At 44.7% G+C, this 22,164-nt stretch overlaps 1 protein-coding gene across 1 annotated transcript; it reads right to left on the minus strand.

Annotated features, from left to right (window-relative positions):
• Positions 1 to 1,309: 1,309 nt before the first annotated feature.
• LOC100193349 (uncharacterized) lies at positions 1,310 to 2,073 on the minus strand. The gene has a single exon (NM_001138482.2). The coding sequence runs from the start codon at positions 1,758 to 1,760 to the stop codon at positions 1,488 to 1,490; it is 273 nt and encodes a 90-aa protein (NP_001131954.1). The 5' UTR covers positions 1,761 to 2,073; the 3' UTR covers positions 1,310 to 1,487.
• Positions 2,074 to 22,164: the final 20,091 nt, after the last annotated feature.

Raw genomic sequence — 22,164 nt, forward strand, 5'->3', positions numbered from 1 at the left:
TTCTTCGTATTCGCTCTAGATTTATTAGTGATGACATTAGCTAATACCCCCTCCGTAAATATAGTTATTTCTAACCTTCTTATTTTTCATCCACATTAGAATGGATGATAATAAATATAAACATAAATAAAAAAACTACATTTATATGTTAATTAATAAATATATATTTAGACTAAAAAGTATTATATTTTCGGACGGATTGAGTATATAAAAGTCATATTAAAGTTGATTTGGTGACCCAGAGAAATGAATGAGAGAAATCACGTTGATATTTAAAATTAAATAGCAACGGTATTCCTTCCCCATGAATATACTACATTTCTCTAGTCACCAAACCACTGTTCGTGGCTAGATACCTAAACCTCCTTGTCCGCTGTGCGCTCCTCGTCATTCACATAACGAAACGTACAATATACAAGGCACGGCGGCGCGCTCCTCGCCATTCACATGACGAAACGTACAATATACAAGCAAGGCACGGCGGCGCGCCACGGATCGCTTCACAAACGATATTCAAACCCAAATTCTTAGGGCCTGTTTGGTTTGTGGCTAAATGTGCCCCACTTTGCCTAAGGTTAGTCGTTCGAATTGGATAACTAACCTTAGACAGAAAAGTTAGGCAAAATGTGGCAACTGAGGTAGCGAACCAAACATGCCTTTAATTTGTGTGATAAGAGTTGTGTTTGCCTATGCACGTCACACTCACCTAACGCAAGGCTAGCGTGATATATATATGATGCCGAGCAAAAGCACATTTAAGGAACCGGGAAAAAAATAATTGAATTGGTCGCGCTCTCCGACTCTCCGCAAGTGGCGAGTCCGCATGAATTCACTCACGTCACGAGCGTTGGAAGGCGACGAAGTTGGACGCGCCCCTGTCAGTCGCCTCCGACGCCCGCAGAGCTAGCGGAGCTCCTCGCCCGCCCCGCGCGGCGCTACCATGACGATATAAGGCGGCCGGCGACGGGCGAGGACGACGAAGGCGAGAAGGCGTGCCTGAGGTTTGCTACCCGCTGGGTACCGTATCCAACGGGTTCAGTTCAGGGGCCTCAGGTTTGCTACCCGCTGCCAGCCTCATATATCATGCTATCTATCTTATTAGTTCTTGCCCCCATGTGATCGTCATGACGATAAAGTGCTGATTAGTTCCGCCCCATGTTGACGTCGTACCGAACTCAAACCTTGCATCGTTTTTCTTTGATAAGTTTATTGATTAATTAATGGGCGGGTATGATATGACACGTACTGCATATATAAAAAAATAAATGATTATATAATGTAGGACAATAAAAATGGCACGCATATATGTATTTCTCAAACATAATAATGAACGGGTCGGGAGACCGATGTGTTTGATTGATTCGACAGATACATGTTTCTTTTTACATATATACTGATATACATGTATCCGTGACCGTCACTAGCACCTTACGTATAAATAATAACACACATATATAGACGACGAACCACGCTCGATCGATGATGCATCAGAAGGCGAGGAAGAAGCGCTTGTTGGTCCGGCCGGTGCGTCCGACGGAGCCGGCGGCGTCGAGGTTCTTGGCGATGAGCTTGCGCGCCTGGCGGCTGCGGATCTCCACACGCATGCTCTCCGTCTTCTCCACCTTGTCGTACCCCGTGGTCGTCGTCGTCGCCGCCGCCTTCCTCGCCCCGCCCCTCTTGTTGCCTCCGGTGCCGGCGCCGGCGCGCAGCCTGGACTTGATGCCGTCCACCAGACGCCCCAGCTGACCCATCATCACCATGGACGACGTTAATTACCTCTCGATCGGGTCTTCTCAGCTGGTGGTGTTGGAGGACGAGGACGAGGAGGCGAAGCAAGAGGAAGGCGGTATAGGAACGCAGCGGGTGGGCAGATCTGTACTCGCTCTCTGTACCGGACTACCGGTGGCGGTTGTATTTATGGAGACACAGGACAGGCGCACACACACACTATCAGTTATACTGCAAGCTCAACCATAGGCGTAGATAGAGAGTATCGTGGGCTCAGCTTGGGAGTTGGGAGACAGAGAGAGAATTAACTCTTCAATCTCCTCCTCAAACCAAAAACACTCTGACATCGTCATCAGCGAATGGAGTTGGAGCCATGACAACTGAAAGGCCAAGGCCTGGCCAACCCAACTGGTGTCCAGAGGTCACAGCTGAAAACGTTGGGTTCGGCTTGAATTGAATATAAACAAGGCCGACTCTATTGTATTACACAAACAATACGATACAATACAATACATACAATAGAGACGGTGACGTGATGGCGATTTGAAAATTGAAACCGTTGCGGGGGCTGACCCGTTGGTGTCAGACGTGGTGCGTCCAATCCATCCATCCGTCCTTCCGTCCGTTCGCGGACAATCATATCTCCACCTCCACTCAAATCGAGGTCTCAACCAGCAGAATTATTGCGCCTCCTTCGGTTCCCATCGCGCCGGTCTTGCTGCAGACTTCTTTTCAATAAGAGAGGTCATTCTATTTAAATTGCGGAGAAGATATCCTAGAGTTTGTCTTAAGATCGACATGCCATCCAAAACGCCACTAGTTAACGTAGAGTCGAAGAGAAGTAAAGATCAAAGTGAAAAAGACTATGTTCCTGTCTACTTATAGGGTAAAAAGTAAAGGAACGAAAGATATATTGATTTGATTCGATTGTTGATAGTTCAATCGGTTGTACCTCTTGGAATATATAAGGAGAAGGTCTGGACCTGTTCCTATGTGTTCTCCAACAACTCCTGCGGTTTTAGAGAGATAAACACGTTGGAGATAAGAGCTTCATTTGCTTGATCTAATCCGACTGTCCACGCCTACAGACGGACCGTCCGCAGGCCGAACCGTATAGGCCTTAGGGCCGGACCGTCCAGCCGTGTCCAGTGCCACAAATTGTGTTCAACACATGCTCCCTGGCTTTGGGAAAGATGGGCGAACCAAAAACACTCATGCAGGATGAAAACAACTCAATGTTACAACATATGTTCTCCTAATTAAGCATCTTGCCACATACTAGGATGATATTGCTTCAAAAAACCACCATTTCGTGCCTTGTGCAGGTCCTCACCTTGCAAAGTTTGCAACGTGTAGGCATTGCCGGCTATTACTTGTGTGATTTTGTAAGGGCCTTCCGAGCTTGGTGACAATTTGCGGAATTTTTGGTCCCTATTTCTTAGTGGCAAGACGATCTTCCACACCAGGTCTCTAACTTGGAATGACTTAACATTGACCTTCTTGTTGTAATCTTTGGCAACCATAATGTTGTCTTTCTCGATCTCTAGTAAATCCACCAATCTCTTATCTGTTACTTCGTCAATATTGTCCATCATCGTAGTCCTAAAACTCTTGAAAGTCCTCCATGTTGCCTTCATCTCCTCCTGAGCACTGATTGCAATGGGGACAACCTAGGGTTACGTAGTTTTAGAGCAAGGGTGAGTACACATCAATGTACTCAGCAGATGTCCCGTTTGGCTAAAGTGGACTACCTGTATGTGGGGTTAAGGTTAAAGCAGTTGCCTTTAGTTGGTTAGGTATTTATTACTAGTAGTAAGACAAGTTTTAGTAATAAACCCAGTTATTACCCAAAAATACTCCCTCAAGAGGAAATACCAGAAACCATAGTTATAACCATCACCATTAATCATCATCATAAAAGTATCCAAAATTATTCTAATCAAAGAGGATCCCAAGGTTGCTCTTAACCGTGAGCACGGCTAATATACCAGTTTCTAACACTCTGTAGAGGTTGCACACTTACCCACGAGTCGTGATCCCTTTTTGCGTCGGGTCGATCAAACCCTCAAACATAGAGATGGCAATGGGTACCCGAAACCCGAATACCCGACGGGTTTTACCCGATATGAAGGCGGGTACGGGATGATTTCTCTACCCGCGGGTATGTTAATGGGTAAAAACCTCTACCCGTTGGGTAGATGGGTACGGGTATGGGTTGGTACTACCCATACCCGTCTACCCGTGGGTAAAATATACCCGCATCAATAGCACTATAAACATCTAATAGAGTCTAACTTAGCTAGAATAAAACTCTTCTCTAATTATCATTTGTCTAGATACTAAGTTATGTAATCATATAATTTGTTATATGTGAAATTGAAGTTGTTTTTATATGTTTCTTTAATATTTTGAGTGATTGGTATATTGGAATTTAATTCTTTCCTAGCGGGTACGGTTTACCCGACGGGTAAAAATACCCGCGCGGGTATGGGTATGGGTAAGATTTTATACCCGCGAGTATATATGGGTAACCCGACGGGTATAATTTTTTTTGATGGGTACGGGTATGGAATGGTACTACCCGACGGGTATGTACCCGTTGCCATCCCTACTCAAACACTACCAAGGTGAGTAGGCAAGGTTTCACTATGTAGCCTTTACAAAGATTCCCCAGAGGTCATAGCCGCCCGTTAGGTTTCTCTAGTTTGATAAACACAGTGCCTCTCCCACAGGAAGGGTGACTAACAAAACCAAATCGAAAGGACCTCAGCAAGTAGCCTCGGTAGAGCAAGTACTATGCCCGGACCCCATTGACGGCACAACAGCGAAGCCGACTACACCTCAAGTTACTCTAATTATCCAGCTAAGGGCGTCCCATTCCACCCTCATGGTTGTACTATTATCTCGGGTGGTCTCTCAACGAACAGGTCCTTACGGAGAGGTACTCAAGAAACAACCTAAGTCCCCTAAAGTATCACAGTTCATCATCATAATCAAGATAACATCATCGTATCATAAATATTCTCATCATGTTCGTTGATTGAAGTAAAGCAATAGCATGAAGCTAACCATAATAACCCAAAAGGTAATCAAGGACAAGGTAAATACAAAGCTGGTCGAACCTTAGGTTTCAATTAAGTAATGTGGGACGGTGAATTATAAAGTAAGTAGGATATAATGGGTCAGAGGACACTTGCCTTCACCAGGTTGCTGCTCAGGGAAGTCTCCGGTAACACACTCAAGAACCACAAACTGCTCGTTGTCTACGCAAAGCAATCATTCATTCAACATATTTGGAAGATGATAAAGGAACAGTACACCAAACATGTGCAATCAAGTGAACACAAGTTCAATAGGAAAGTACAAACACCAGAGTGAAATCTAGATTCTAGGGTAGACAAATACACTTAGGGGTTTGTGGTTATCTAAGTACTACTTATCTCAGTGGATTACATAACTTACTATAGTCATCTTAATGGATTATTAAAATTATACCCGGGATGGCACCAAGTTAATCACTTAATCATCATTAGTGTTTCCCTTTTTATTTCTTTTTCAAATAATAAACCATTACTTTATATGCACCTATAGCCTAGACATAAAATTAAGACATACAGACAGTGAAAGATAGTAAATTTAACACATAGAGAATAATTTTATGAACATTTTGCAATTTGAACCGCCCAATTTGGAGTTCATATGCAAAAGATATGAAATAAACAAGTTTTGAAATTCAAAATACAAAATAAGACCTATTTCTGTGATAAAAATAAAGTTCAGGGGTTTCTTTGCAAGAAACAAGGGGTCTGCGTGCAAGAAAACAGGACTGCGGGTTATTTTATAAAAAGTCGAGGGTCTCTTTAACAAAAAGACCACGCGAAGGGGTATGAGGTGTTCTTAGCCATCCGATCACAGATAGACGGCCGAGAACAGATCTGAGCGCGAGCGCGCGCAGACGCACGGGCGAGCATTGACAGGCAAGCCAGGGAAGTCAGCGACTAGGGGCACGACGGGCTGACCGGTCGGGCCCAGCGTTAGGGGCACAGGCAACCGACAGGTGGGACCCAGGGGTAGGGCATGCTCGCACGAAGTGGTATCCAGAGATCTAGACCGCTGGATCAGGGATGAACGATTAAGATCTAGCGCGCAGGGGCTAATGACTCGGTGGGCGGTGCCACTCCTGTCTGCGGCGGCAGGGTCGCCACAGACAGAGCAGACGGGCTTCCGGGGGCCTGGGGTCGCCGGGGTTGGCTGGAAATAGGGATGGCAATCGGGTGGGTAATACGTGAATATATAGTTCACGAATCCATACCCGCGAGACAAAACTCAACCCATACCCGTACACATAAACGTTCGTGGGTATAGATCTCTACCCATACTCGTATCCGTCAGGTATCCGCTATCCGGCGGATACCTGTTACCCGCCCACCCACTACAATTTTAGCATTCAACATCGAACAACAATTTTATCACATTTAAAAATAATTATCATTCCAGCAGCATCAAATGATAATTTCAGCAGCAAACAACATGTCATGGATACAAATTGAAAATGAGAATTTACGACAATATATTAAATCCGAATGGTCCACATATTAGATATCCATTGGGTAATGAGTATGGATACTAGATATCCATACCTGTGAAAAAATTATCCGCGGATACCATATTATATCCATAACCGTACCCGCGGATACCAAATTCCACCACACCCATATCCAATGGATAATTATTTGCGGTTATTTACCCATACCCGTACCCATTGCCATCCCTAGCTAGAACTGGTGAGGAGGGTCTGGCGAACTCACTAGTGAGGCCCCGGCCGCGAGAACAGGATCGGAGGTGAGAGAATGGTGGAGAGGGTGCTCCATGCGAGTTGGGATGATTCCGGCGAGTAATCCCGGCCGCGGGGAGAGGCAATCGGCCGTGATAAAGCTTGGGCTAGCTCCGGCAGAGAAAGAGGAAAGCTATGGGCCACAACCGGGGCTCGGGGCGAGGCTAATTTGGCTAGACACCGCGTGGGTGCGGCAAGCTTGCACGGCCGAGCTCCAGCGAGGGCGAATTGGCCATGATACAACAGAATTAAAGGAAACCAAGAACAACAGTGAGTTCCTCACCTCGGGACGGTGCTCGGTAAGGCCGGGCGTGGCTCCTGGCGGCTTGGATGGCCGATATGGTGGGTGTGGGTCTCCAGCGGGCTCTAGCGGTGGCGGCAGAGCGCGAGAGAGAGTGGGCGTTGGCGAAATGAGGCAGGGGAGAGAGAGCGGTTGCAGGCGGTGCTCAAAAGGGAGCTGGGCGCGTGGGCAGGCGACGTGGCCGGAGTTCTCTGCATGCTTGCACGCTGGTCCATGGTGGTTTGCGGGGAAGGCGAAGCTGACAGGGGCCCCCACGGCACATCGAGAGAGAGCGATTGCGCGAAGGGAACGATTCGCAGCGTTGACGGGCCAGGCCCGTGGGGCAAAGAGAGAGCACGGGCGCGCGGGAGAAGGAAACTGGCGTCGACAGACCGGCTCCACCGGGCAGGGGGAGAGGGGGAGTGAGAGCGCGCGGGAGCGAGCTGGCGCTAATAGGCGGGGATCGCCTGTCAGAGGGAGGGGGCACGGGGGGGGGGGGGGGGCTTAGCTGGGCTGGTTTGGGCCGACTTGGGATGAAATGGGTTTTTCCATTTTCTTCTGAATTTCTAATTGCTTTTATTTTTATTTTTTCTAGGGTTTCAAATCAAACCAAACCACAATTCAAATTCAAATAATTCAAACATGTGCATCAAACAAAAAGAATAATCTAGGCTCAGCATGATGCAAACATTCATATATACCCTAGGTTTTAATATTCCCAAGAAACAAAATAATACATTGGTGATCACTTGTTCTCAATTGCTGTGAATCAGGAACAAGGCAACACATTTGTTATATGTTAAAGACCTTCGTCTTCCAAAGCATTATCCCCTCGTGTATAATGGATCTCAGACGAAGGTCATAAGTAACAAGTTTATATGATTTGCAGATATAAAGATATACTTGCAAGATGTAATTCTGTACCATACATTCATTGCATAATGAGTACAAATATATCTTTAAAGATGGAATTACAATGATACCTTCGACTTGTTCGAAGGCAATGACGTGAGAGCAATTAGAGTCGACGTGAACAGTACAGGTGTACTATTCATCTATTTATAGGCAACTGTTATGCTTTGTGCATTATTACATTTATGCCCTCAATGATTACATACAGAGTTTACAAAATGTTACAAGGGCAGTATCACCATTTGTATTCATTGACTTGAGCAACGCCTTCTCCTTACATTATCTATTCGTTCCACCATGATGAAGTCTGTTGGACGAAGCATCCTTCGTCATGCTCATCCTATGTTATATCGAAGCTCTTCTGGTGACGGAGCTCCTGTAATATTCAATAGTATGCTGAAAGCAAATGATTAGCCATGTTTTTGAGGACCTTCAGAAGGGGAAGGCCCCCCAACATACATCTCTCCCATAAATAACCCAAAATCCTATTAGAGAGTCTAGAAAAGAAAAAACTATAGAGGTGAGAAAAGGACTAACACCTGAATTTGCTAGGTGTTAGAGAAGAAATTTTATACCCCCAAATTTAGGGTGTTACAAACCTATCCCCTTAAAAAGAATCTCGCCCTCGAGATTCAGGGTTGGTTAGCAAAGAGCTCAGGGTATTTAGCTTTCAGCTCATCTTCTCTTTCCCAAGTTGCTTCTTCCTCTGAATGATGGACCCACTTGACTTTGCACATTCTGATGGTGCTTCTTCAAGTGACTCTATCTGTTGTTTTCAGAATTTGAGTTGGCTTCTTGATATATGTTAGGTCTTCTTGAACTTCAAGATCCTTAGTTGGCAGTTGCTCTTCTGGTACTCGCAAACACTTCTTCAGCTGAGACACATGGAACACATCATGCACTGCTGACAGACTCTCTGGTAGGTTGAGCTGATATGCCACTTCTCCACGTCTTGCCTGAATCTGGTACGGTTCGATATATCGAGGTGCTAGCTTCCATTGACTCCGAACCTTTTGATTCCTCTGATGGGTGACACCTTCAGGTAAACATAATATCTCACTTCGAAGCTCAACTCTCTTCTTCTGGTGTCGGCATAGCTTCGATGCATGGACTGCGCTGTCTTCAGGTTCTCCCGAACCATTCTGATATTCTCTTCGGCTTCAAGCAAAATATCTGGACTGAGCACCTGCCTTTCGCCGGGTTGGTCCTAATGCAACGGAGTTGGACAATTTCTCCCATAGAGTGCTTGGAACGGTGACATCTTCAAACTGGCTTGGTAACTGTCTATGGATAAGCTGAACTGAACTTCAAATGTGTGCCCAAGGCTTCATGCAACTACTGCCAGAAATGAGAAGTAAATTGGGTTCCCCGATCTGATACTATCTTCTTTGGTAATCCATGCAAGCATACAATCCGGGACATGTATAGCTCTGCCAACACTGCACTATTATAGGTGGTCTTGACTGGTATGAAATGAGCCACCTTTGTCAAGCGGTCCACTACTACCCAGATGGAGTCATAACCGGCTCGAGTGCGAGGTAAACCGACTATAAAGTCCATCCCAATCTCATCCCACTTCCACTGAGGAATCTGCAACGGCTGCACCAAACCTGCAGGCCTTTGATGCTCTGCCTTGATTATGTGACAATTGTCACATATGGAAACATACTCTGTGATCTCCTTTTTCATATTCTACCACCAGAATCTTTTCTTCAAGTCTTGGTACATCTTCTCACTGCCAGGGTGTATGGAATACGTTGTCTCATGAGCTTCCTTGAGAATCAGCTCCCGAATCAATTTGATGTCCGGAACACACAGCCTATCTTTGAACCATTTTACGCCTTCCACGTCTTCCCAGAAATCCTTGCCTTTCCCATCTAAGATCAACTGTCGAATTTCATTGATATTCTTATCATCTTTCTACCCATCCTTGATCTCTCCAGCTCAACTGTCACTCCTTGGGTGTTGTTTTGAAATCCGAGAATCAGCCGGTCGAATTCCTTTACTAGTTCATATGGCATCGGATGAGCGACCATCATGTTGACTTGAATTTTTCTGCTCAAAGTATCTGCAACCACATTAGCTTTGCCTGGGTGATAATGTATCTCCAGCTCATAGTCTTTGATCAACTCCACCCATCCTTGTTGTCTCACGTTCAATTAAGACTAGGTGAATATGTACTTAAGACTCTTGTGATCTGTATAAATATCACACTTCTACCCATATAGATAATGCATCTAGGTCTTCAGTGCATGAACCCATGCTGCCAATTCTAGGTCATGTGTGGGGTAATTCCTCTCATGAATCTTTAACTGTCGGGACGAGTACGCCACTACTCTCCCTTTTTGCATTAACACACATCCCAGACCAGTGTATGAAGCATCACAATACACTAAGAATGGCTTATGAACATCTTGTAGAATCAACACAGGTGTTGTAGTCAACTTCTTCTTCAATGTGTCAAAGGACTCTTGGCGTTGTAGTCAACTTATTCTTTAATGTTTCAAAGGACTCTTGGCACTCTGGGGTCCACTTGAACTCAACTTTCTTTGCTAGCAGGTTTGTCATTGGTCTAGCAATCTTGGAGAAACCTTCAATGAAACATCTATAGTATCCGGTCATTCCAATGAAACTCTTGATTCTCTAGACATCTTTGGTGCTTTCCAGTCCAGGATTGTAGCACCCCATCCAATCCCTGGACCGGTGATACTTACTCCTGACTACTCTTTAGGATCATATATCGTCCCCAAAGACCAACATGTGTCTTTTGTACACACTTTGTCCTCACTCATGCGCACCCGAGAAAACTTCCCAGTCGGTCACCCATCCCAAATTGCTCCAAGCTAAGCATGCTTAACTTAGAGGTACTTTCGAGATAGGTTTTCGAAAAACAAGATGCACCTTGTTGGTAGGGATACTCTATTAATTATATTAAGCCTTAGGCCAGGATATCACCATCCCAGGGGCCAGGATATCACAAGGATATCTGCTACCTTCTTCGGATCCACAGCTAATCCATCTCGGTTTATGATATGACCCAAGAACATGACTTCACTAATCCAAAGCTCACATTTGCTCAGCTTGACATACAACTGGTGCTCCCGTAACCATTGCAATACCGTCTTCAAATGCTCCTCGTGTTCTTCCTCATTCTGAGAGTATATGAGAATATCATCGATGAACACCACTACAAACTTGCTGAGATAGTCCATGAACACACTATTCATCAAGTACATAAAGAAAGTTGGTGCATTTGTCAATTCGAATGACATGACCGTGTACTCATATAGCCCATACTTGGTGATAAATGTTGTCTTTGGTATATCTGAAGGTCAGATCCTGAGCTGATGATAACCTGACCTCAGATCTATCTTTGAGAACACTCTGGCTCCTCTCAACTGATCAAACAGATCTTCTATTCTTGGCAGAGGGTACTTTTTCTTGATGGTGACTTCATTCAAAGCTCTGTAGTCAATGCACATCCTCTTGGTCCCATCTTTCTTCTCCATAAATAGAACTGGAGCGGCCCAAGGCAAAGTACTTGGCCTGATATAATCTTTCTCTAACAGCTCATCGATCTACTTCTTGAGTTCCACCAATTCTGATCCAGACACTCTATAAGCTCTCTTGGAAATAGGGGTGGTGTCAGGTTCAAGCTCTATGGCAAACTCAACTTTACATTCGGGTGGCATGCCTAGTAAGTCCTCAGGAAACACGTCGGGGAACTCCGACACAACTCTGATAGCCTCAAGCAGTTTGGTCTCCTTACCATCTACGAACATATGGTGGCAGGCTCCTTCTTCTAGATCAGGCTTGAACAATTCAGTTACTACTTCTTTCTCAGATGGGGACACTAATTTTACTGTCCTCTTATCATAGCTGACAGTTGCTTGGTGTCTATGCAGCCAATTCATCCCTAGGATGACATCTAACCCTTGAGTACCCATTACTACTAGGTTAGCGGGAAAATCTATCCCCTTATTTCAATCCTTAGATTCGAGCACATCTTATCGGACTGAACTTTCCCCAACTGAATTAACTCTTAGGGGTGGAATCATTGGTTCTACGGGAATGTTATGTACTTCTACCCATGATGCAGAAACAAAAGAATGTGTGGCACCAGTATCAAATAGTACTTTCGCTGGATGGGATTCGACTAGGAACATACCTACTGCCACATCTGGTGCATCCTGGATTGCTTCAGCCTCCAAGTGGTTCCCTTTTCATGGTTGTAGTCCTGGCCACGGCCTCCTGATGCTTGTTGTGGTGCTCCTTGTCTTAATGGGGTGTTCGAGACTGGCTGTCGCTGAGCTGCTTTCTTCAGGCAATGAGTTGCCCAGTGGCCTTGTTCCCCATAGTGGAAACATCCACGACCTCCTCCTTGTGTTGGGACTGTCTGGTTGCTCGGGTTGGTTACTCGGGAAGGAAGGCGAGGTGTCTCGCTACTCTACCGCTGATACTGGTTTCCTCCTTATTGGTTGTGTTGGTGGTACTACTGCTGCTGCCGAGGGAACTGCCTCTGGAACTGCTGTTGGTGCAGACGTTGATGCTGGTGCTGGTGTTGATGTCCTTGAGGGTGACTCTGCTTGAACTACGGGGGTGGATTACCTGAAAAACGGGGATGGCTACTGTTTCCAGCCTGTGGTCCACCGATCTTGCGCTTCCAGTCTTCCATCTCCCGGCGCTTCCTCTCAGTCATGATAGTGCTATCTATCAGATGTTGAAATGTAAGGAAGGTATGGTTCATCAACTGGTAGTGAAGGGGTCAACCAAACCACTCAAGAACCTGTACTGCATCTTGGCATCAGTGTTGATGTCCTCGGGTGCGTAGTGACTAGTTGCAGAAACTTGTCCTTGTACTCACTAATAGACAGGGGCCCTTGCTTCAGTACCAGGAATTCTTCCTTCCTCACTATCATTAAACCTTCAGGAACGTGGTACTGGCGGAAGTTGTTTCTAAACTCCTTCCAAGTAATGGCTTCACGATCGGCATAGTGGCGAGGTAGGGCTCCCACCAGGACTGTGCTACTCCCCGTAGCAAACGGGGACCAAACAGAACCTTCTCGCGGTCGTTGCACTAAGTGGTTTGCAGCTCCCGCTCCACTATATGCAACCAGTCTTTAGTGTCCAAGGGGTCTGCAGAATGGGCAAACATAGGGGGGTGACTCCTCATGAACTCTGCACGCTTGTCTCTTGGCATCTGCGATATCTGCACTTACGATTGAGGTTGAGGTTGAGGCTGTTGTTGCACCTGTTGTGTGGCTGCCAGGGTCTGACCAAGTGCTTAAACTGCCTGAGTCTGCATTAGGAACATCTGCTCGATTGTCATTGGGGGTGGTGGTGGCAACTGCTGCTGGGGTGTCTCATCCTGGGGTGCCTACTGCTCTGGCTGGGCACGCCTTCCACCTCGGCGCCTGTTGTCAGACATCTGTAGAAAGCATACACACATCAGACTTGACCCTGCAGTCTTCCAGCATAAGAAAAAGATATATAGAAGTCTTCATAACACTGAACAAATGATCATCTTCACTGACTCTCAACACAGCCAAACACAACTTCTCAGATAAAGAGAAAGTGGAAATATAAGGTTGCCCAACTAAATGACTAACTTAATTAATAACTACACCAAGTTGCAGGGGATACCCATACCTTGGTGACAATCATTACAAAGAGCCAAATCCATCATAAGTTCATCACGACAAGCATAGAAACACATGATAAGCAAACTAAAACTAACTAAGACTGACTAAGACTCTGATTTAAACATTATTACAGACTCTGACTCTATCGATCTAGGGCTCCAAGTCTATCTTGGTCCTGCAGTCATGGGTGCCATAAGCATGATGACCACGGAGCAGCGAGCGGTAAGGGTGCTGAGTTCCAACAGGGGTGGGGGAACCATCTTCCTGATGGTGGTGCTCCACGCGCTCAGCACGCAGTTCCGCAATCTCCGCCCGAGCCTTGCGCAACTCGTCAAGGGCGTGGTCCAGCTCGGTGTTGAGCACAACGACCAGATTGACCATGCTGCTCAATCTGGGATCGCCCTCACCAACTGGTGAGACAATCACACCTCTAGTACTGCCTGTCGAACGGCGGGCGTAATACTTCAGGTCGAGGCCGCCAGCTACCTCGCTAAACAACGAACAGTACTGCGAAAGCGCACGCCATGTAGCATTCTGCATGGCTACCTCAGCAGCCCGCTCGGTGATAGAATAATGCTCTAAGTAGGCCTCTGCACCCTGGAGATCATAGTCCGGATAGCGCACCAGGCAGGTAGCCTCTCACTAGTCCGGGTATAACCCGCGACGGTGCTGGTAGACTACACAACGGTACTCGATGGACCAAGTGTGTCAGTCGAAGGTGAAAGGGAAATAGGCTTACACCTTTTCCTATATGAATTTTGGTGGTTGAATTTCCCAACACAAATTAACTGGACTAAATAGTTTGCTCTAGATTATGAGTTCTACAGGTGCCAAAGGTTCACAACAAACCAATAAAAAGACCAAGAAAGGGTTCAAATAAAAAGAGCAAAAGACTACCGAAGTGTGCCCTGGTCTGGCGCACCGGACTGTCCGGTGTGCCACCGGACAGTGTCCGGTGCACCAGGGAACCCAACTTCGAACTTGCCACCTTCGGGAATTCTAGGAGCCGCTCCGCTATAATTCATCGGACTGTCCGGTGCGCCAGCGGAGTAACGGCTACACAGCGCCAACGGTCGTCTGCAACGGTACAGTAAAAGTGAACAGTGCGCGCCTGCGAGCGCAGAAGTCAGAGCAGCACCACAAGGTGCACCGGACAGTGAATAGTGCCCGTCTGGTGCACCACCGGACTGTCCGGTGGCCTAGAAGTAGAAGCTCCAACGGTCGAACCCTAACGGTCGGGTGACGTGACTGGCGCACCGGACTGTCTGGTGCGCCATACGCCAGCAGCCTCCACCAACGGTTCTTTTGGTGGTTGGGGCTATAAATACCCCCAACCACCACACTTCAATGCATCCAAGTTTTCAGCCTTCAAACCTCATACAAGAGCTATAGCATTCAATACAAGACACAAACAAGAGATCAAATCCTCTCCCAAGTCCGGAATCACTCCAAACAATTTAGTGACTAGAGAGAGACATTTGTGTTCATTTGAGCTCTTGCGCTTGGATTGCTTTTCTTCTTCCTTCTTTCTTGTTTCCAACTCAATTGTAATCAAGGCAAGAGACACCAATTGTGTGGTGGTCCTTGTGCGGACTTAGTGTCCCGATTGATTGAGAAGAGAAACTCACTCAGTCTAGGTGACCGTTTGAGAGAGGGAAAGGGTTGAAAGAGACCCAGTCTTTGTGACCACCTCAACAGGGAGTAGGTTTGCAAGAACCAAACCTCGGTAAAACAAATCACCGTGTCATCCGCCTTATTTGCTTATGATTTGTTTTCGCCCTCTTTTTCGGACTCAATTATATTTCTAACGCTAACCCCGTCTTGTAGTTGTGCTTAAAGTTTATAAATTTCAGATTTGCCTATTCACCCCCTCTAGGCGACTTTCAATTGGTATCAGAACCCGGTGCTTCATTAGAGCCTAACCGCTCGAAGTGATGTCGGGAGAACACGCCAAGAAGGAGATGGTGACCGGCGAGAAGCCCGCCACAAGCCATGGGAAGGCTCCATCCCGGGAGTCCGGTAACAAAGTGAAGGGATCCCCTTCACACAACAAGTCGTGTCGGAGCGGCGAGAAGAAAAAGAAGATGAAGAAAGTGGTCTACTACGAGACAAACTCTTCACCGCCATCCACCTCCGGCTCCGACACACCGTCTGTCACTTCTAAGCGCCATGAGCGCAAGAAGTTTAGTAAGATTCCCCTACGCTATCCTCGCATTTCCAAACGTACTCCTTTACTTTCCGTCCCTTTAGGCAAACCACCCATGTTTGATGGTGAAGATTATAATATGTGGAGTGACAAAATGAGGCACCATCTAACCTCACTCCACACTAGTATTTGGGATGTTTTTGAGATTGGAGTACAGGTACCATCGTCGGGGGGTGAAGACTATGACTCGGACGAAGTTGCCCAAATCCGGCACTTCAACTCCCAAGCCACCACTATACTCCTCGCCTCCCTAAGTCGAGAGGAGTATAATAAGGTGCAAGGGATGAAGAGTGCAAAGGAGATTTGGGACGTCCTCAAGACCGCACACGAAGGAGACGAGGTGACCAAGATCACCAAGAGGGAAACGATCGAGGGGGAGCTCGGTCGCTTCATGCTTCATCAAGGGGAGGAGCCACAAGCAATGTACAACCGGCTCAAGACTTTGGTGAACCAAGTGCGCAACCTCGGGAGCACTAAATTGGATGACCATGAGATGGTCAAGGTTATTCTTAGATCACTTGTTTTTCTTAACCCTACTCAAGTTCAATTAATTCGTGGTGATCCAAGATATAAACTAATGTCTCCCGAGGAAGTGATAGGAAAATTTGTGAGCTTTGAATTGATGATCAAAGGCTCCAAGAAAATCATCGAGCAAGGTGCCACCTCAACATCCGAGGTGCAACCCGTCGCATTCAAGGCGACGAAAGAAGAAAAGAAAGACTCTACATCTAGTAGGGTCCCCATCGACGCCTCCAAGCTCGACAATGAGGAGACGACGCTCATCATCAAGAGCTTCCGTCAAATCCTCAAGCAAAGGAGGGGGAAGGACTACAAGCCCCGCTCCAAGAAAGTTTGCTACAAGTGTGGTAAGCCCGGTCATTTTATTGCAAAATGTCCATTATCAAGTGATAGTGACAGGGGCGACGACAAGAAGGGAAGAGAAGAGAAAAGAAGAGATACTACAAGAAGAAGGGCGGCGATGCCCATGTTTGCCGGGAGTGGGACTCTGACGAGAGCTCCACCGACTCCTCCTCCGATGAGGACGTCGCAAACATCGCTGTCACCAAAGGCCTTCTCTTCCCCAACGTCGGCCACAAATGCCTCATGGCAAAGGACGGCAAAAAGAAGAAGGTAAAATCTAGAGCTTCCACTAAGTATGCATCTTCTAGTGATGAGGCTAGCTCTAGTGATAATGAGGATGATTTGCTCACCCTTTTTGCCAACTTAAACATGCAACAAAAAGAAAAATTGAATGAATTGATTAGTGCTATTCATGACAAGGATGAACTCTTGGATACCCAAGAGGACTTCCTTATTAAGGAAAACAAAAGGCATGTTAAGACTAAAAATGCTTATGCTCAGGAGGTAGAGAAAAATGAAAAATTAGCTAATGAGCTTAGCACTTGCCATGACACTATTTCTAGTCTTAGAAATGAAAACGCAAAATTGATTGCTAAGGTTGAGAAATCAAATGTTTGTGATGATTCAATTGTTAATCTTAGAAATGATAATGCTAGCTTAATTGCTAAGATTGACATGTTGAATGAATCTCTTACTAGCCTTAAGTTTGAGAATGATGAATTAATTGCTAAGGCTAAGGAATCAGATGTTTGCAATGTTTCTATTTCCAATCTTAGAGATGAGAATACTATTTTACATGCTAAGATTGTTGAATTAAATAATTGCAAACCCTATACATCTACCGTTGAGCATGTTTCTATTTGTACTAGATGTAGAGACATTAATGTTGATGCTATTCATGATCACCTTGCTATGATTAAACAACAAAATGATCATATAGCTAAACTAGATGCTAAAATTGCCGAGCATGAACTAGAAAATGAGAAATTTAAATTTGCTCGTAGCATGCTTTATAGTGGGAGACGCCCTGGCATTATGGATGGCATTGGCTTCCAACAGGGAGACAATGTCAAGCTTAATGCTCCTCCTAAAAGATTGTCTAATTTTGTTAAGGGCAAAGCACCCATGCCTCAGGATAATGAGGGTTACATTTTATATCCTGCTGGTTATCCTGAGGATAAAATTAGGAGAATTCATGCTAAGAAAACTCATTATGTTACTCACCATGCTTTTATTTATAATAATGAGGCTTCTAGCTCTAGGCGTTCCACCCATGTTAAAATGCCTAAAAAGAAATCTCCTATTGCATCAAATAATCATAACATTTCATTTAAGACCTTTGATGCTTCATATGTTTTAACTAACAAATCAGGCAAAATAGTTGCCAAATATATTGGGGTCAAACACAAGGGCTCCAAGACTTGTGTTTGGGTACCCAAGGTGCTTGTTTCTAATGTAAAAGGACCCAAGACCGTTTGGGTACCTAAGAACAAGGCCTAAAATTGTTTTGTAGGTTTATGCATCCGGGGGCTCAAGTTGGATCATTGATAGCGGGTGCACAAACCACATGACAGGGGAGAAGAGGATGTTCTCCTCCTACGAGAAAAACCATGATCCCCAAAGAGCTATCACATTCGGGGATGGAAATCAAGGTTTGGTCAAAGGACTTGGTAAAATTGCTATATCTCCTGACCATTCTATTTCCAATGTTTTTCTTGTAGATTCTTTAGATTACAATTTGCTTTCCGTTTCTCAATTATGCAAAATGGGCTACAACTGTCTTTTTACAGATTTAGGTGTTACTGTCTTTAGAAGAAGTGATGATTCAGTAGCATTTAAGGGAGTGTTAGAGGGTCAGCTATACTTAGTTGATTTTAATAGAGCTGAACTCGATACTTGCTTAATTGCTAAGACTAACATGGGTTGGCTCTGGCACCGCCGACTTGCCCATGTTGGGATGAAGAATCTTCATAAGCTTCTAAAGGGAGAGCACATTTTGGGACTAACCAATGTTCATTTTGAGAAAGACAGGGTTTGTAGCGCATGTCAAGCAGGAAAGCAAATTGGTGTTCATCATCCACACAAGAACATCATGACTACTGACAGGCCGCTCGAATTACTCCACATGGACCTATTCGGCCCGATCGCTTACATAAGCATCGGCGGGAGTAAGTACTGTCTAGTTATTGTGGATGATTATTCTCGCTTCACTTGGGTATTATTTTTACAGGAAAAATCTCAAACCCAAGAGACTTTGAAAGGATTCTTGAGACGGGCTCAAAATGAGTTCAGCTTAAGGATCAAGAAGATTAGAAGCGACAACGGAACGGAGTTCAAGAACTCACAAATAGAAGGCTTTCTTGAGGAGGAGGGCATCAAGCATGAGTTCTCTTCTCCCTACACGCCACAACAAAATGGTGTTGTGGAGAGGAAGAATAGAACTCTATTGGACATGGCAAGAACCATGCTTGATGAGTACAAGACTTCGGATCGGTTTTGGGCAGAGGCGGTCAACACCGCTTGCTACGCCATCAACCGATTATATCTTCACCGAATCCTCAAGAAGACATCATATGAACTCCTCACTGGTAAAAAGCCTAATGTTTCATATTTTAGAGTCTTTGGTAGCAAATGCTTTATTCTTGTTAAAAGAGGTAGAAAATCTAAATTTGCTCCTAAGGCTGTAGAAGGCTTTTTACTATGAAATGATTCAAACACAAGGGCATATAGAGTCTTCAACAAGTCCACTGGACTAGTTGAAGTTTCTTGTGACATTGTGTTTGATGAGACTAACGGCTCTCAAGTAGAGCAAGTTGATCTTGATGAGCTAGATGATGAAGAGGCTCCATGCGTCGCACTAAGGAACATGTCCATTAGGGATGTGTGTCCTAAGGAATCCAAAGAGCCTCTACACACACAAGATCAACCATCTTCCTCCATGCAAGCATCTCCACCAACTCAAGATGAGGGTGAGGCTCAAGAAGATGAAGGAGAAGATCAAGAAGATGAGTCACCTCAAGAAGACGACAATGATCAAGGGGGAGATGCAAATGATCAAAACAAGGAGGATGAACAAGATCCAAGACCGCCACACCCAAGAGTCCACCAAGCAATCCAACGAGATCACCCCGTGAACACCATCCTCGGTGATATTCATAAGGGGGTAACCACTCAATCTCGTGTTGCTCATTTTTGTGAACATTACTCTTTTGTTTCCTCTATTGAGCCACACAGGGTAGAGGAAGCACTTCAAGATTCGGATTGGGTGTTGGCGATGCAAGAGGAGCTCAACAACTTTACGAGGAATGAGGTATGGCATTTAGTTTCACGTCCTAACCAAAATGTTGTAGGAACCAAGTGGGTCTTCCACAACAAACAAGATGAGCATGGTGTGGTGACAAGGAACAAAGCCCGACTTGTGGCCAAGGGGTATTCACAAGTCAAAGGTTTGGATTTTGGTGAAACCTATGCACCCGTAGCTAGGCTTGAGTCAATTCATATTTTACTTGCCTATGCTACTTACCATGGCTTTAAGCTTTACCAAATGGACGTGAAGAGTGCCTTCCTCAATGGACCAATCAAGGAAGAGGTCTATGTTGAGCAACCCCCCGGCTTTGAAGATAGTGAGTATCCTAACCATGTCTACAAACTCTCTAAGGCGCTTTATGGGCTCAAGCAAGCCCCGAGAGCATGGTATGAATGCCTAAGAGATTTCCTTATCACTAATAGCTTCAAAGTCGGCAAGGCCGATCCTACTCTATTTACTAAAACTTTTGACAATGATTTGTTTGTATGCCAAATTTATGTTGATGATATCATATTTGGGTCTACTAACAAATCCATTTGTGAAGAGTTTAGTAGGATCATGACTCAAAAATTCGAGATGTCAATGATGGGGGAGTTGAAGTATATCTTAGGATTCCAAGTCAAGCAACTCCAAGAAGGCACCTTCATTAGCCAAACGAAGTACATACAAGATATTCTTACCAAGTTTGGAATGAAGGATGCTAAACCCATCAAGACACCCATGGGAACTAATGGGCATCTCGACCTCGACACGGGAGGTAAATCCGTAGATCAAAAGGTATACCAGTCGATTATAGGATCTTTACTATATTTATGTGCTTCACGACCGGATATTATGCTTTCCATATGCATGTGTTCAAGATTCCAAGTCGATCCTAAGGAAGTTCACCTTAGGGCCATAAAACGAATCTTGAGATATTTAGTTTATACTCCTAAGTTTGGCCTTTGGTACCCCAAGGGATCCACTTTTGATTTAATTGGATATTCAGATGCCGATTGGGCAGGATGCACATCAGGGACTTGCCAGTTCTTGGGAAGATCTCTGGTGTCTTGGGCTTCAAAGAAGCAAAATTCTGTAGCTCTATCTACCACCGAAGCCGAGTACATTGCCGTAGGCCATTGTTGCATGCAATTGCTTTGGATGAGGCAAACCCTTAGGGACTACAGTTACAAATTAACCAAAGTTCCTCTCCTATGTGATAATGAGAGTGCAATCCGCATGGCGGATAATCCCGTTGAGCACAGCCGCACTAAACACATAGTCATTCAGTATCACTTTTTGAGGGATCACCAACAACGGGGAGATATCGAGATTGCCTACATTAACACTAAAGATCAATTAGCCAATATCTTTACCAAGCCATTAGATGAGAAATCTTTTACCAAACTTAGGCATGAGCTAAATATTCTTGATTCTCGGAATTTTGATTGATATGTTGCACACATAGCTCATTTTTATATCCTTGATCATATCTCTTTCATGTGCTATGACTAATGCGTTTTCAATTGAATATCATGCTAAGTCATAGATTGAAAGGGAAATGGAGTCTTCGGTGAAGACAAAGGCTTCCACTCCACTCCATCAAATTATTCATCCTTCGCCGTCACTCTGCTACGCTCTCCAAATTTGGTATAATCTTCACTCCTATATTATTTACCAAAGGGGGAGAAAGTTTGAAAAGGGCTTATATTTCACTCACAAGTATCTGTTTTTGGCGATTCATGCCAAAGGGGGAGAAAGTATTAGCCCAAAGCAAAAGGACCCGCACCACCACCAATTTCAAAAATGTAGTCTTTCAATTTGTGTTAAGAAAATATTTTTCAATTAGTATCTTATCTTTGATATAATTTCAAATTTGTAAACCCTCTTCAAAATTACTATCTAAAACCCTCTTGAACACTAAGAGGAGGATTTCATTAAGGGGGAGTTTTGTTTAGTCAAAGGAAAAGCATTTGAAACCGGGGGAGAAAATTTCATATCTTGAAAATGCCTCTCAAAATCTTATTCATATACCTTTGACTATTTTGCAAAAGACTTTGAAAAGAATTTCCAAAACATTTGAAAACATATCAAGTGGTGCAAGCATGGTCTAAAATTTTAATAAGAAGAAAGCCATCCATGCATATCTAGTAGAAATAATTATTGGTTTCATTCCAAGCAACCTATGCACTTACCTTATGCAAACTAGTTCAATTCTGCACTTTTATATTTGCTTTAGTTTGTGTTGGCATCAATCACCAAAAATGGGGAGATTGAAAGGGAAATAGGCTTACACCTTTTCCTATATGAATTTTGGTGGTTGAATTGCCCAACACAAATTAACTGGACTAACTAGTTTGCTCTAGATTATGAGTTCTACAGGTGCCAAAGGTTCACAACAAACCAATAAAAAGA

The sequence above is a fragment of the Zea mays genome, chromosome 1, assembly GCF_902167145.1.
Source record: "Zea mays cultivar B73 chromosome 1, Zm-B73-REFERENCE-NAM-5.0, whole genome shotgun sequence".
NCBI classification, from domain to species: domain Eukaryota; kingdom Viridiplantae; phylum Streptophyta; class Magnoliopsida; order Poales; family Poaceae; genus Zea; species Zea mays.

Bases quoted from the DNA above. Each gene is read 5' to 3' on its own strand.
- LOC100193349 (NM_001138482.2), bottom strand. From the start codon at position 1,760: ATGGTGATGATGGGTCAGCTGGGGCGTCTGGTGGACGGCATCAAGTCC.